At 41.4% G+C, this 12,980-nt stretch overlaps 1 protein-coding gene across 10 annotated transcripts in view; it reads left to right on the forward strand.

Annotated features, from left to right (window-relative positions):
* Positions 1 to 12,980, forward strand: part of lrmp (lymphoid-restricted membrane protein) — a 79,642-nt gene that overhangs the window by 38,116 nt on the left and 28,546 nt on the right. For 9 of the 10 annotated variants that reach the window (XR_007569331.1, XM_050035805.1, XM_050035803.1 and 6 more), the window contains exons 5-17: positions 1,568 to 1,626; positions 1,755 to 1,830; positions 3,993 to 4,151; positions 4,234 to 4,351; positions 5,653 to 5,703; positions 5,886 to 5,963; positions 6,216 to 6,272; positions 6,526 to 6,585; positions 7,070 to 7,134; positions 8,177 to 8,270; positions 8,844 to 8,990; positions 10,315 to 10,416; positions 11,942 to 12,093. Coding sequence is in view for 9 of the 10 variants with exons in the window: in XM_050035805.1 (XP_049891762.1) it covers positions 1,568 to 1,626; positions 1,755 to 1,830; positions 3,993 to 4,151; positions 4,234 to 4,351; positions 5,653 to 5,703; positions 5,886 to 5,963; positions 6,216 to 6,272; positions 6,526 to 6,585; positions 7,070 to 7,134; positions 8,177 to 8,270; positions 8,844 to 8,990; positions 10,315 to 10,416; positions 11,942 to 12,093 (1,218 nt within the window). In the remaining variant the exon portion in view is untranslated. The remainder of the gene's footprint in view (positions 1 to 1,567; positions 1,627 to 1,754; positions 1,831 to 3,992; positions 4,152 to 4,233; positions 4,352 to 5,652; positions 5,704 to 5,885; positions 5,964 to 6,215; positions 6,273 to 6,525; positions 6,586 to 7,069; positions 7,135 to 8,176; positions 8,271 to 8,843; positions 8,991 to 10,314; positions 10,417 to 11,941; positions 12,094 to 12,980) is intronic. The other variant, XM_050035809.1, reaches the window with a different exon arrangement.

A 12,980-nucleotide genomic window follows, 5' to 3' on the forward strand; every position in this document is an offset into this window, starting at 1 on the left:
TTTAATCATTCTGTTTATGTGGTATTGTAATTTTCAGTGTTCTTGTAAAGCACTTTGGTGACTTCTGTCTTTTTAAATGTGCTATAGAAGTATTGTTCTGTATCTACAGTACATGCCGTGACCTGTCTGTGGATGGAAAACAAAATTAAAATCTCTCCTTGGCTGTCAATAGATAAATCAATGGTTAATTGATTTGTTAGCTATGATATAAGCTTTCTGCTGGCACTATATCTTCTGGTCAGGTTTTCCTCTTGCTTGAGTACCTATTTTAAGTGGTAGATGTGACAGTAGAAGTTGACCTTTAGAAACTTAGAAAATGTAACTTCAAAGTGAGAACTGGCACAGTTTCAGAAGTGAAGAGTTCAGAGATGGAGCCATGGAAAATAAACAGTTTGAGCAGTTACTCATTTTATTCTTTGTGAAAGTGAGTGGGTGCAGTGCCCTTTTTTGTATTTTAAAGTGCATTTATGTCCAGCCCTGCTTTGATATTTTATATTTTTGACAAATGTTTTCTGCTGTCTTTTTTGTGTTGGCTAATTTTCCCATCAAGACCTGCACTATGACTAAATCATTTGCTTAATTTATTCCACATATTTGCTCTGTCCGTCTACACATTTGTAGTTGCAGAGTTGACCACCTCTTTAACGCGGCATGAAAAGGCACAGACAGCTTGCACCATCTGCACCAGTCCTGCTCTTTCTTTTTAGACGCTCATATATTCAGTTTGAGTTACGCAAGTAGACATTGTGGAGGCGGGTTATGTATCAGATGAGAGATTACTGGCGAGAATGTTTCCCCCATAGTTTCAGCTGTGTGCATCTCCATTTAACAGAGTGTCTTTTGTCTCAGAGGCAGGTTTGCGTCACAATCGACTGCACCCTGCGCTCTGTCAGGTCTACATGAAATGTGCATTTGACATCTGTGGTCCAGTTAGATATGACTCAGATGGTGGATTTGAATTAAAAGTAAAAATACTTTAATATATATTTAGTTACCTCTTATGCAAGTGGTCTTATTTTGACTAACCTGAGTGAGATGATGCATCATGGTTATGTTCTGGTGTCTAAAAACTGGCCTGATGCGTGGGCTGTAAATAAAGCTAAAGACTTCACACTTTGAAGGGCTGTAACTGCTACGATAGAGGTCCAATTCTGGTGATGAGTCATCTTGTTACCAGCTAGTTCAAAGGTTCCCTGCATCAACTGTGGGTGAAGACATGCTTACATATATATATATATATATATATATATATATATATATATGAAGTGGCTGACCACACTAGTATAACTGTCAAATAAGTAAGGACTGTGCACCAGGAAGCAAGCTCTTATTGTAGTGCAGACAGTCTGTGTTTGTACATCACATAGAGGACTGAGCAGAGAGCTGACTGTTCTTAGCGCTCAGTGTGCCAGGCACCAAAAATTAAACAGTTCAACAAATCATGTCAGGCATGTTTTCAGGAGTCTGCAGCCAACCTCATAGTGTAGGACTGCCAAATCCTGTAAAAAGATTGTGAAAATAATTGATCTTGCACATTTAGATGTTGGATTTCTTTGTTGTATCTCAGGGAAGAGCCAATGGATGACGTCACTCAGGAATCAGTCAAACTCAGAGACAGTCTGTCTGGTGAGTTTGCATGTACACCCACTCATATGTTTGCTTTTCATCTCCTTGTAGTGTATGTGCATCTTATTCTGATGATGCATGGAGCTTTAATGATATTTGTATGTTTTGGATTGCTGTGTGTGTTTTAGCCAAGAGGTCCATGCTGCTCAATATGACTTCAGGAAGCTTGGAGGCCTTTGGAGGCGAGGCATCAAGAGCAGAATTGTAAGTGTGAATTAGTGAGAGTAATTAGGGGCTGCACAATTAATCGAATATTCATTCATGATTTTGGCTTCACAGAATTTAAGGAATATGATCGATTGTGTTGTTGACTTTTAAAACACAGCTGCATATCAAATCAAGCGCTTCCTAATCTAACAGCCATGACAGCTGTCATACGTGCAGCAGCAGCCTGAGAAAAACTTTCCTGACTGTTGCAGCTGCAGTCCAGAGTAGAGCAGAAGAATAATATACAGCAGAGAGCAGAAAGGCAAAATGAAAACCTAATATCTGGAGCAGAAGGCGAAGAGCTAGTCCCCTGTATTCGAATCAGTGTCCAGTGTTTGGAAGTATTTTGTATTTAAAGTGCATGAGTCTTGTGTGTGCGCCACAAGGCCGGCCAACTATCTTGTTAAACCACCTGAGAAAACACCACAATCTGCAGTACGATGAGTGCATGAAGGTAAAGAATAATAACTCTGCAAACGTTACCTCACTAAATTACGGTCCTTGTCCAACGTCAACTCAGACATTCAACTATAGTGTACAGCGCATCACCTTAACCATTCAGCTTCCGAGGACAGACTTAAATAACCAGTGCAAGTTGCCTTTGGACAAAGTTATTTTTCCAATTAAGACGTATTGTGCTTCTAGGAGATGCACTTAATTGAGGTGAGGAAGAAGACTCTTATTCCAATTTTGGGTCAAAAGTTTTGGTACAATTTTATGTATATTTTGCTTTTAGGAGATGCACTGTGAGTAAGGACCAGGCTAACTTTGATGCAAAGATTTGTACATTAGCAGGAATGTAGCACAACATGCAAGTGGAAGCGATGCTCTGTCTATTTAAATGTTAAAGTGCAATAAAGATATTTGCTCCCTAAAGTCAATGGATAATCGTGATCTCAATATTGATCAAAATAATCTTAGTTATCATTTTGAGCATAATCGTGCAGCCTTAAGAACAATAATGTTTCAGTAAATAGGCAATGTTGCATTAGTCTTTATGCAGGGGTTAAATTGTGAGTTGTGAGGAGGAGCAGCCTTTGTAAAATAAGGTTGAGGGGTTGGCTGGGTTGGTTTCCACCGACCACACTTGTCAACAGTTTTTATAGGCACTACTTCTTCAGCAGAATTCAGTTCCAGTAAAAACTGTGGACATTGTGTTCTCTGGATGTGGATGGTCCAGAGTAACAATGCCAGGAGATTCTGAATGTCATTTATTTTTAATGCTGCGCCAACAGCTGTGATGTTGCTGTACTCATCTTGAGCATGGCTGCTTTGTTCTCAATGACTTCTCAGTATTCAAACCTGCAATCTGTCTGCGCAACAGCTTACCTGTTTGCTGTGCAGAAAAGTGTTTGGTTTGTAACACTATCCTTAGATCACAATGTGATCTACATCAGGAGATTTAAATATTGAACAAAGTTACTGCTGCTGTGCCACATGCATAAATTGCACCCAGTCCCTCTCACACTTTGGAGACACATGCTCCAATACTAGGGCTGTGCATCATTTAAAAAAATAGGATACCAGTACCAATACCAGTCCCCATAAAGTGGCACTATTTCCAATAGAGTACTTCATTTGATACCCATCATGTGAATGGAAGCATTCATTATATGACTTTAATTACTTACGAATGTTTTTGTGGCATCTCGACCCGCTTAACTGCCAACTCCATAACAACAGTGTGCTCGACTCACCACACCACAGACTGTATGAGTTGTAGCTGCTGTAGTGGGCCAATCATACGTAGCATTAAATCAATGAACACTTACTTAGCAAAACTATAAATGTAGTTATTCATTTTTCTCTACATCTTGGTACAGAAAAGATCAAATGCAAGAACTGTTTGATTGGAGAAGTTTCAATACTACTTGATACTTGTATATTTCATTCAATACATTAAAGTTATCCAGTACGGATGCTGTGTATTAACCCCAGCTTTTTGATAAAGTCAAAGAGAAGGAGTCTACAGTCTACATTTGTTTGGTCAGTGTGAGAGAGTGTCTGAAATTGTATGTTTCAAGCCAGAAGTATGAGAGTTGGCACTGCTGTGATACTGAAGAACTCAGAGTGCTATTTCGAAAGCAGGAGGCAGCACTCAGCTCCAGTGGGTCCAGTTTAACCCCTTCCTTGTTATGTGTGTGTGTTTCTCTCCTCAGTGAGACATCAGAGCTGGTGTATTGTGTTGCCGACCTTCAGATGAGCAACCAAAAGCTCCAGGAGGAAGTGAGGAAGCTGAAGCAGGTGGTGGAAGGCATGGAGGACAGCAACCAGAGGCTGGCAGAGGAGAACGAGGAGCTACGCACTCAGGCCAGGGTGTAAGATCATACAAGTACACAGCACGGATTTAATGCAGGATGCTTTGGTTTGTTGACTTCATCTGTTTGTCCTTATGCACAGTAACCAGCAGCTGGCCCAGAAGGAGAAGATGCTGAAGGAGGAGGTGGAGGAGATGAAGGCCACTCTGAGCTGCACGGAGGAAGGCAGAGCTCGCGCCTCCGCACACAGCAAACATGTGGTCAGTCAGACTCAGGCAGCACAGAGAGGATCTATGAGAATGCTTTCTGCTTGTATGCTTAAGTGCAAACAAATGGCATGTGATGGCTGTTTTGTTAGGGTTTCTTCTCCTATAGGTTGTTTAGTAGTGCTGTCATGATTCTGGAATTTCTAACTTTGAATAACTAACCTTGAAAAATACTGATATTTTATATTATTTTGATACCATGGGGAAAAAATAACATTGAGGACTTAACTATAACATAACAACTACTTTACAACAACTACTACAACGACTTTTCTTTTCATGGTTAGTAGCAGAGAACAGCAGATTGTCTGTGGTGAACATTAACATAAGAGAGAGCGAAAAAGCGCAGCTGATATTGGTGTATTGATACTGCAGAAAATGAGCATTTAAACCACTTAAAATATTTAGAATCTACGTATCAATGAGTCGATATTTTTGACAACACTATCAGACAGTTGAAGCTGAAATGTACTGTCGTGCGATGCAGACCAAAAGTCAAAGCATCAAATGTTGTAGACACCGTTTGAATGAAAACCTAACATGCTGGTGTTCAGTGTAGCTTTGCAAAGCTGGAATATAGAGCCATATCAACAATACAGAATGTATGAAGCTAAAGTCATATATGTAATACACCTTTCAATTTTGAAAATGTTTGGCACCATAAGGCACCATCTTCGGGGGCTTTCACATGAGGGATACTGGCCTGGATTGAAGTGCACTTGACCCCAAAGTCCTGTTTGTTTGATTGGAGTGAACATTGTGTACCATACCTAGGCACGGTACGCCAATCTGGGTCCACTTGAAAAGGTGGTCTCCAGTACGGTACGCATCAGGTGTGAACAGCTGTACCAAAACACGAAAGTAGACTGCTATTTAGCGCGACTACAAGGAGCTTTAACCGGTTATGAAACAGTCTAAATTTAATGCCAATGCCTCAATATCAGATGGAAGCACAACCTGCTGCAGACAGACCCAGATTCATCTTCGCTGCCACCTTCAACCTGACAGTCGGAGCCCCGCGCAGTCAATCGTATCTCATATGAAAATGCCCTCAGCCACAGTTATCACTCCCCAAATAAAGTCCTCATCCCAGATTACATTTAACTTTTACATAAAATGGCAAAATTATTCAGCAGCATATCATAATTATGATCTAATTTTACAATATCTTAAGGAATCTTGGTAGACTTTCCTTCTAATGTACAAGTCAAGCTGTCACACTGTAATAGAGCAGACGATGTAGGACTGAGCGTATGTTTCCCTGGCTGCTATTGATCGATTTTTCCTCTTTTCAGGAGAGAGAGAACCAGGGTCTCATCGCCAAGATTGCTTCTCTTCAGGAAGAGGTACCTCACTGTCCAAATAGAACTTTTGTCAGAGAGGTTGACAGTAAAATCAATGACCTGACTTCACAGGGAATCAGGAGCACTCGCTCATCCATAGATAGCTTACAGAGAGTACATTGTTACAAGTGTGTTCATGAAAGGATGCGACCAGCTGCTCTAACTCCCCTCTGATGGCTCCCCAGAACTTCAAGGTCACCATGGAGACGGACGAGCTTCAGAGGAGAATAACAGAGCTGTGTGACATTAATGCTGACCTTCAGGTACCTTTACTATCTGTCCGTTATAATTTTAGATTTTGCGCTGCATTATTACATCTCTACTCTTCCTCTTCACTCTGCTCTCACACAGTGTCCTTCTCTTGTTCTTTCTGCCTCCCACTCTGGCATTTTTGAGTGTACATCCACTGAGTCTGACTTCACTCTGTAAATCTGTTTCAGGCACATTAGAATTACTGTGTCAACCATGCCACCGTTACACTGTGGATTCTTTGTGTGCCTCTTTCCTGTCCTCAGGTGCAGATTCACTCTTTTGATGCTGTTGTTGGTGAAAAGGAAGCTGTGATACTAGAGGTCAGTGCCTTATGTTGTTATTATCCATTTTACTGTTGCTGTAAAGCTAGGTATGACAGTTCTGTTTATCCTAATATTTAAAATTCCTTGAATTTATTCAACCAAAAAGAAAACTTATTCGTTCAGCTATCAGTTTTATTGCTTATAAGTTTAGAAAAAATCTAATTTCTGTGTAAAGAAACTTGCTCTTGTCCTCTTTTCTGTTTCTCTGCAAAACTCAAACTGGTCTTGTGTCTCTTGCCTCCTTTTACAGAAAGGCAGACAGATAAATGAGCTTAAGTCAGCAGTGGAGGAATACTCCTCCATCACAGAGGTCAGTGTGTTGAACTTCACATCATATCATTATTTCAGTTTCCACGCATCAACAACCCTCACTAGTCACTAAAAAAGCATATCAGAAAATCTTGTTTACAAAATGGCAGCACTCAAATAGGATTATAGATATTGAGCATGAACTTCAAGTAGTGATTTTATTTTTTAACAAAATGTATATCTGGGAATGTGTTTAAAGCTAAATGCGATATGCTAATTTAACATCATTTTTGCCATGTCAACAAACAAACAGACAAATCTCTGCTTTTTCCTATGTAATGGTACAATTATCAGCATGTGTGTCACTGGTGTTTTGGTCGTGGAGCTCGACTGTGGGAGACGAAGCACCTGCTGTCTTTCTACACCCAGGCCTTTGCAGTCAACAGATGTGTTGTAGTGGAGAAAGGGTGGACGTCATAGTTGGCCTCTAAATGACTATGTGGATGGACTGAGTGATGTTGGTTTCTGTGTTTTGTTGATTCCAGCTGCTGAGGGCAGACAAGAGCAAGTTGGAGAGCCAGATGCAGATGATGCACCCCGACCTGACGGGGTAAGTGAACAACCTGGGAGGAAAGGGGTCTGAAACATTAACGGTTGAAGGACTACTAAGGAAGTATGCTAGGGCACAATGGCTATATGGCCAAGTGCAATATCCAAATCACAGGAGCTGCAATTTTGTGATAAAGGTGAAATTATAAATGAAGCATTGTGGTGATACAGAGATGTCCCAGCCTACAGATCATATTCCACACCTAAGGGCACATGGTTGTTTAGTACGAACACCAGCAAAAATCTCATCATCATTTTCATATTTCTTTCTGTAAAAATGAAGTGTAAGAATTACCATTCCCTCTAAAATCACGACTCATATTGCAATTGCAATATCTGTCAAAATAATTGCAATATGATTTGGTGTTGGTTCAAATGTGAAGGGTATCCAGCTCAACTTTTGTGAGCCTGCAAGTCATAATATGACATTGAAGGCACTGTGATTGTGTGATCTCTCTGCTGATAGACACTTACATCAGACCGAAGTCATCACTGCTGCACTGTTACATTTTTCCAGTCGCCGATTATCTTAGTGTTATGATCATTTTCAGTTATGGTGTTATAGCGTTACTGAGTTGGGTTGGAGATGTGAGTACATCTCTGAGATCAACTGCAAACATCGCTGCACAATCTAATCTGTAGCATTTCATTTACCCAGAGTATGTCAGTGTTTGGAGAATAAATTAACTACCTCTATGTCTTTCCACCATTTTCTCCTCTGCTTATGAACTTTTACACTTCTTTAAAAGTCCTTCTTCCAGTTTCTCGCCTTAGAAGCTCTCATAATGGCTAAAATGCTTCGTGAATAACTGTTATCATTCCCAGGATCTGGTCCTTACTAAATGGGAAAATCCTTAGAAAAGTTTTAAATCCGAGGATTTTCTTAGAGTTCATCACTAGGAGCGACTATTTGTACATGAAAGCTTTGTGAATATGGCCCTTGGTCTGTAACTTTAAGAAAGATTTCTTCATTACCACCTTTTCTAATTAATGTCTTTGTTTGTTATTGTTTGAATCCACCCTCTCCACCCTGTCCTGCACAGGGCTGGTCTGTCCCTGTCGGTGGCATACAGGTTGAACCAGAGCACCTCAGGCTCCCTACAGACAGAACTGGCTTTGGCACAGTCACCACTGGAGGTCAGCACTCCCTCACTGTCTGTCTTTTTCATCTGCTCTCCTTTTCTTCTCTGGTCATTATTTTACCTCCTTCTCCTTCTTGCTGTCAATCTCATGTCTTTCACTTTGTTTTACATTCTGGCATTTATCCTCATGTCTCGGTACATGTCTGTCTCTGGTTTTTTATTCCTGACAGCTCTTGGACATCTTCCTTGTAGCAGCCAAACTCTTGCACATGTGAACTTGAAGGCACCCCACACAGATACAGCATTCTCACCAACAAACTACTTCAGCAGACACAGCTAGTTGTACAGTGTTATGTAATCTCAGTTTATGGTGCCCCTGATCCCAGCTGCACTTCTAAGAAGTTTTATGCCACAGGCAGGAAATCAATCTCTAAAGATTTTTCTTCCACAAACTGTAGGGCTTCTCACATACTTCACACACAATACAAAGCACTGTCTGAACATCAGATGCAGTTCTTCACATGCTGTGTACTTCCCACAGTTCAGCCTGTCTGTAACAATTAGACTGATGGGAAGTGTTTTGAATCTCGTTTGCTCCTTTGTATTAATATACTGCTATCTCCTGCAGGGACCTCATGGAGTTGACCATTTGTCCACCACTATGAGCTTTGCCTCCCCGCTGGATGAGACACTGGACAGGGAGGTGTTGCTGATGCTGCAGGGACCCAACCCTGAACACATGGCTCTGGAGTTCAAGAGCCTCCTGAATAAACTGGTAACTGCGTGTGTGTATGTGAAGCCCTGACTTGAAAAGTCCAAGTGTTCTTTTGTATAAAATGTTATATGTATGACTTGCACATGTTGATACTGTAAATGTCACTCTGTTCTGATAAACACAGGCTCAACATAGCACCCAGGACCCAATGATATCTGTTGAATATTTTGCTCTACGAACAGGTTAAGATTGCTTAGGCCCTCATATGAGCTCAAAACAGTTACAATAGTATGATGACTGGATGTCAAACAACTACTTACAGTTAAACACAGACAAGACAGAGGTTCTGATAATTACTTCAGATAGTATAGCTTCAAAGGTTGCTCAGACATCTCGGTCCCTTTCGTCAGCTATCGTTCAAATTTTAAGAATCTTGGTGATATTTTTGATCAGGCCATGCATTTTGATCATCTCATTTAGTCAATGACCTGTACTTGTTTTATTCAGCTAAGAAATATTGCAAAGCTCGGGTTTGTGGCGTCTCGACTTGAGTTCAAGATGATTATCCAGGCTTTGTGTCCTCCCGACTGGACTACTGTGATTCTCTTTTTACTTGTCTAAACAAATCTTTTCTGAATCATCTTCAAATAATCCAGGACACTGCTGCTCGGCTGTTAGCCAGGTGCAGCAGGTCAACCCACATCACGCCTATCTTAGTTTCTTTACTCTGGCTTCCAATCAAGTTCAGGATTTACTTCAAGATACTTGTTCTCACGTATAGAGCCCTCCACAGTCAGGCACCTGAATGCGTCAGTGATCTCCTCCATCCATATGTCAGTAGGTCCCTTAGGTGTTCAGAACAGGAGCTACTGGCTGTCCCCCACACCAGACTCAAAACACTATGGCTCCAACACTGGAGCTCTCTTCCATTACGTTTTGGGTCTGCAGTCTCTTTAGAAATTAAAAATACAACAACTGAAGACTCATCTTTTCAAAATGGCCTTTGTCCCACCCTAAACTGTCCAGTGCCTGTTCCCTGGTATGTTACTGTTTGGGGTCTCAGTAGCCTGCATTTGCTCTATGTTTTACTTTCTTTTTGTTGCACTGTTGCCTTTGTTTTTATTGATTGCATGTTTCATTGTTTGATTTCTTGACTGTATTTTGTGAAGCACTTTGTGTGAAGCACTTTTCACTTTGTGAAATTCCATTTCTGTGAAAGGTGCTTCTTCAAATACAGTTTATTATTAATATTATGTAACAGGTTTGTGTGTGTAAACCTCTTGTCTGTTTGTGTCTAGTGTTGTGCACAAGGCATTTTCAATTCTTGATCTTCCATCCTAATACATTTCTTTCTCACAACATGTTTCCTCTTTGTGTCTCTCAGAAAAGAGATTTCAGAGAAGAAACCCACTCTGTCTTGTCTACAGCCAGAGGCTTACAGGGTGACCATACACAGCCAGAGGGCAACACAGACACCAGTCTCCAGGTCAGATACACTTTCACAGACATGTTTAATGTTAATTCATTTTATTTATAGAGCACTTTTCCGGGAACTCAGACTCTTAAATGAGTTAAAGTGATCATAAGACCGTCAGTTAAAATTTTGTAGTCAATGTCAGACTTCCTACGATGATGTAAGCTTAAGAAAAGCAGGAGGTTCACAGGGTTCTGCCATGTTTGTGCCTTTGTATGTTCCTGTATAGCCGTTTAAGGTCCAGACATTGTGCTGTGTTTTCGTTTTTATACTTGTAACACACAACAGGAGATTGTCAGACTCATTCTTACTTACTAGAAAGACTCTGATTGGGGCGTCGGTGGCTTGGTGGTGGAGCGGGCGCCCCATGTGCAGGGCTGTTGCCGCAGCGGCCGGGGTTCGGCTCTAGCTTGTGGCCCTTTGCTGCATGTCGCTCCCTCTCTCTCCCCCTTTCACGCTTGCCTGTCCTATCAAATAAAGGCTTAAAAATGCCCAAAAAAATATCTTTAAAAAAAAACAGAAAGACTCTGATTGATTCAGGCAAGGGGTGACGGTCACGGTCGTCATGAACAGCAGAGTCTCTTGTTATTCTTCAAATTTGTCTGACTATTTCAACATCGGCCCTTACTGACAAAAGCTCCTGAATCTTTTCATTGGCATCTTCATGTAAATGGCCCTTCTTTTTCACCGTCAGATTTGTTTCCTTCTTGGTTTGCGCCGCCACAGATAGAAACATCATCAACACACCCACTCACTCCCTGTGAATTCTCTGGGAAGTTACCTGCTCTATGCATACCTGGACTCGATCAGACATTACACAGACTTTGTGCTAGGGAGTTGGCAGGGTAAAGTCAGTTTAATGTCCAGTCAACTGATGCGGACATTTGCATTCACACATTCAGTTCCTCTGGGAAATTCTTGATAAGTTCAGGGTTGCGGTGCATGTGTGCAAGCGGCTTATGTTTGCATATGCATATGGGTTGATATCAGGCTGAAAATGCCCGTCTCAGTGGCTTTTTTTAAAATATATGAATCATGAAATTATGTAAAGTGATCTCTATCTTCCTCTTCCTCCACCTGTTGCAGTCTTTTTCTATCTATCACTGCCTATCTGCTCTTTCTCTCCTTCCCACACACTCTCTCTCCTCTCTAGAGATCTCTCACTTATGTAACTCCAACAGGCCCCATCCAGCAGTGTTGTTTAGTCAGTGTGTTGTAGCATGAACACAACCCACTTCCCTCCTCCCTCACTCCAACTTTCTGTATCTCTCCGTCTCTCGTTCTCTCTCTCTCCCCCCTCCTCCTGCATTGTTGCCACTCTGCATTCATTAGCCACGTACTGCCATACAGCAGTAAACATAGCAAATGAGATAGAAATCATTAGTGGAGCAGAGCTGTACCAGCGCAAGTCTGACTCCTGTTCTTCGTCTGGCATGGAAAGATTTTGTTTCACTTAGGTGTCAGAACTTTTTGGAGGCGTAAAAGACACCTAGCCATTGAGGCCGTGCCGCTGACCCTCGGCCTTGTCTTCCCACAGACGCTGCAGGCCGAGCTGGACACGAGGAGGGCAGACTGGGCCCTCAGCCTGGACCAGCTGGCCCAGTACACAGACTCGCTGGAGAAGGAGCTGATCAAAATGGCCAGCAACATGAGAAGGTCACGCACCGAGATCCTGCACCTTTCAGTCAGGTGAGCGAAGCTTTGCTGTCTGCACTCTCTGTAGATGATAAAATAAGTGGGCAGGCAGAAATGTGTGAGCTGCTGAACGCTGAAGTGAGTGATGTTGTAGGAGAATTTGGTTTGAGAGCAGAGGGAGGTGAAAGAGAAGTACCAGAGGAAGACTGAAGAGAATCGATTGGCAATGAATCTTGTGCTGGCTAATTAAAGACAACTTGACTGTAAGGTAGGAAAATCTTTCTTTGAGGGGGAGCTGTGATCTCATTGGTTGAATTAAACCCTAGTAGGCAGAGCTATTTTCTGGCTAAGTAAGGTAATACTAACGCTACTGAAGAAGGCATTAGTGAGACATTAGGCATTAGTAAGAAAGCTGGAAGCTGATTATATCTATCAGAGTAATTGATACCTGGAAAAAAAACAGTCTAGGCATAATGAGCTATCATTGTTAGCTGGTTAGCCTAGTTGACCTCACATGTCCAGCCTATAACTGTCTTTGTAAGGTTGTTTGGGTGCCTGTGGAGCTTCCAAGATGTTAAACGCTACACTGTCCAGAGTGAAGTTATTTCAGCTATTAGAGTAGATTTGTAGAACTTATTAAAACTTAAACACCACATGCTATGCTAAAAAATTCACCCCCCAAATGACCATTTGTATATCAGTTACTCTCCTTGTGTTATGTTGAATTTGTGAAGGAAACATTAAATAAATTGAAGTCACAGGGCTGTGTTTAACAACAGCAAAATTTGCAGACTCTCACACAATTCATGCACTGTAATCCAATTCTCATTTATCCAGTGGTATTCTCAGTACAGACCATCTGCACACCATGCATTTTTGCTAAAACCTTAATATTTAAAGGTCCAGTATGCAGCATTTAGGTGCATCTGTTGGCAGAAATG

The sequence above is a fragment of the Epinephelus moara genome, chromosome 23 (genome assembly GCF_006386435.1).
Source record: "Epinephelus moara isolate mb chromosome 23, YSFRI_EMoa_1.0, whole genome shotgun sequence".
Classification (NCBI taxonomy): domain Eukaryota; kingdom Metazoa; phylum Chordata; class Actinopteri; order Perciformes; family Serranidae; genus Epinephelus; species Epinephelus moara.